General features: G+C 38.5%; 1 protein-coding gene across 1 annotated transcript in view; it reads left to right on the plus strand.

Annotated features, from left to right (window-relative positions):
- The window catches only part of LOC106011284, a 39,914-nt gene that overhangs the window by 34,542 nt on the left and 2,480 nt on the right, over nt 1-2,892 (plus strand). Inside the window, exons 6-7 of the mRNA XM_013080411.2 lie at nt 106-221; nt 2,697-2,788. Coding sequence (XP_012935865.2) covers nt 106-221; nt 2,697-2,788 — 208 coding nt within the window. The remainder of the gene's footprint in view (nt 1-105; nt 222-2,696; nt 2,789-2,892) is intronic.

The following is a 2,892-nucleotide window of genomic DNA, read 5'->3' on the forward strand; positions in this document are numbered from 1 at the left end:
TGTGTGTGTGTGTGTGTGTGTGTGTGTGTGTGTGTGTCTTTGCGGGGAGTAGCTATTCCATTAACCCTTTTCCCTAAAACGTTCCTGTCGTGTTGATGTCTTCAGGTGTGGGGTACGCCCTCATGGCCCGCTACCTCCTGGCTTGGACCAAAGGGAGATCACTTGGAGCTTGGGGATCGTTCACAACAACCACAAGTTTAGGCTCGGTGGCCGTCAATCAGGTAAGTAATAAGAAACAATAGCAACAAAAGTTGTCTATTAGTTAGGTAATGGCGACATTTAAAACAAAAAGTTCTGGTTTTGTAGCTAACAGTCATGTACTGTCGACTTTTACAGCAAAAGGTTTAGGTTATATAGTTATCAGTCTGGTAATGTTGGTATATTTAGCAAAACGGTATATATTGTTTGATTGTATAATTTTTTTTCGTCGCTGTCAGGTTTTGAGCCCCGGACCTATTGAATGAGAGGCGAATACCATACTTCTAGACCACACGATTCCCTGTTGTGTGACCCAACAAATAATTGTTTGTGGCATTTGCAGTCTGTGCTTTCAGGCTTTTTTGACGTAACGCGATGAATGTAGAAGTAAATTAAATCTATGTCTCAGGGAATATTTCCAGTTAACAGAAGGTATTGAACAGATTGGTCAGTTTCTGCACTTTCTATTCCTAAGTACTTTATTAATCTTTTTTTTACAGTCGGATTTGATACAGTTCAACTGCTTTGCCTTTTAGCATCCTTTCAATGCTTCTTTCTACTTAAAATATGTGGTTTAAATTCCAACAGAGTTTCAATAAACTGAAAATTAACAATGGTAAAAGTGTTTTTTTACATGGGTCTCCTTGGTCATGTGTCTGTCTTTATGAAGTTTAATTTTTGTTTGATATTCTCATAAACAGATTATTATAGACAAATTAGGAAGCAAATTATACATAATATTGGACTGCAACGGGAAAAACAAGCGACGTTATTTTAGCACACATTTACTGTACAGCATTACCACCAAAATACTTTAACTCTTTGCAGTCTAATACTTAACTTTATAGCCAATAAGTGGACATACTTATAGATTCGAGGGGAAACATCAATTGTGCACACAACGAATACCACAAGTCTTCAAAAGTTAGATTCACAATTTTCTCAAAACTTTGAACGCATGGAACCTCTGCCTTTTTCCCTTGCACCATTCATAATATAGGAGGATCATATGAAGGAAAGACCTGCCCACAAACTCTGCTGCTGTCACTACTGCTCTGTTCCCAGATGTTAGCCCCAACTCTTTTTTTTATTGTTCAAATGTTATTGCAATTTCTTTGTCTGTGGTATACATTGCACGTGAACATGAATGTTTTCTAAGTTGAAATAGCAAGAAAATATACATAATGCAATAATATTAACAACAAATACCATTTGTATTTTGTATATCGAAAAGTCTCGTTCAGTTCAACAGCAAGCTCTATGCGCATTGCAATCTACTACAATTATTACTCAAGCAGACCTGATAGCATTCTGAAACAATCTAAACTTCCTACCTGGGAAGCATACTGTGCAAGCTGCCATTATAAAGGCGCTAAAACACTAACATACACAATCGTTCGCTGTCTATGGCGGGTACCCATTAACACATGGGTGAAGTGAGGAAAATTCGGGTAAAGTACCTTTCCCAAGTACACAACGTGGGGTCTGAGGCTCAAGCCCCCGAACCAGCTCATGATAACGAATCCCGTAGCCTAACCACTAGACTATCGAAGCCATGTAGGCACAGAATTGCTAAATGAATAATCTAGTTTTGTTTTCCCCTGAAAAAATGGTTTCAGGGCTGAGTACCTTTAAACAGCTTATAGGCAATATATATTTTTCACATGTTTGAGACTTTGTTAGCACAGTTCACCGTATTGCTCATTGTATTGCCTCTTTTTGCCGTAGGGTTATTTATGAAACAGGAACTCCAAATTGGACTGTCATATCTGAATTGTTATGCAGGTTTATGACAAAATCCCTTATGGGATTGTGGGAGCTTCAGGTTGTGTTTTTTCAAGATTTTAAAAAGTGATTTCAAAGTTGTACTTTTTATCGATACTGGAGAACCCTTTGTTTGTGGCATATTTGATGAAGCACAGGCTCAGCTCGACTTTCCCCCGACCGGCCGTCGGGGAATTAGCGTAAGGGTCCACTTATGTATAGTGAACTTTCCACATAAAAGTATTTCAGGAGAACTTTTCATGTCGCCCGTTTTCTACAGAGGATGTAGTGTGTGGTTTGTTGGTCAGGCAATCTTACAGACTTGTAAAGATTTTTAGTGCCTACTGCAATTGATTTAACCTGTTGTTTACGCTCAAAACATAAGAGGTGACGCTTTCAGAGTCGTCAATAGGTGAGACTATCTTGCTGAACGAAAAAACACATAAACCACCCATAAACAGAACGTGATCTACACATGAACATAACATAAACGGCACATCAATGACACATAAGCGACAGATAACAGAATCGTGCAATCGATATATAAATAATACATACATCACACCTGAACGACACATAAACATCACAATAATTTTTAGCATGTGTTTCCTTTGTACATTAACCTTACCTCTTTGGCAAAAGGCACCTACTATGAAAATGATAGTAAATTATCAAATGCAAGTAAGCAAACTATTCATATAAGTAGAAGCTAACGTTTCTGTTTGCATCCCCAGCTAATCACCTCCTACATAAATCCCAGTAATTTACCACCGGACTTGCCCTCCGCACACACCAACTATTTCAGTCGGAAGGAGATATTAGACAGGTAAACTGGGTAGAAAAGGTGGGAGAGAGAGAGAAAGAGAGAGAGAGAGAGAGAGAGAGAGAGAGAAAGAGAGAGAGACAGAGAGAGAAAGAGAAAGATACATA

This window comes from Aplysia californica, unplaced genomic scaffold (assembly GCF_000002075.1).
Source record: "Aplysia californica isolate F4 #8 unplaced genomic scaffold, AplCal3.0 scaffold00084, whole genome shotgun sequence".
Lineage (NCBI taxonomy): Eukaryota > Metazoa > Mollusca > Gastropoda > Aplysiida > Aplysiidae > Aplysia > Aplysia californica.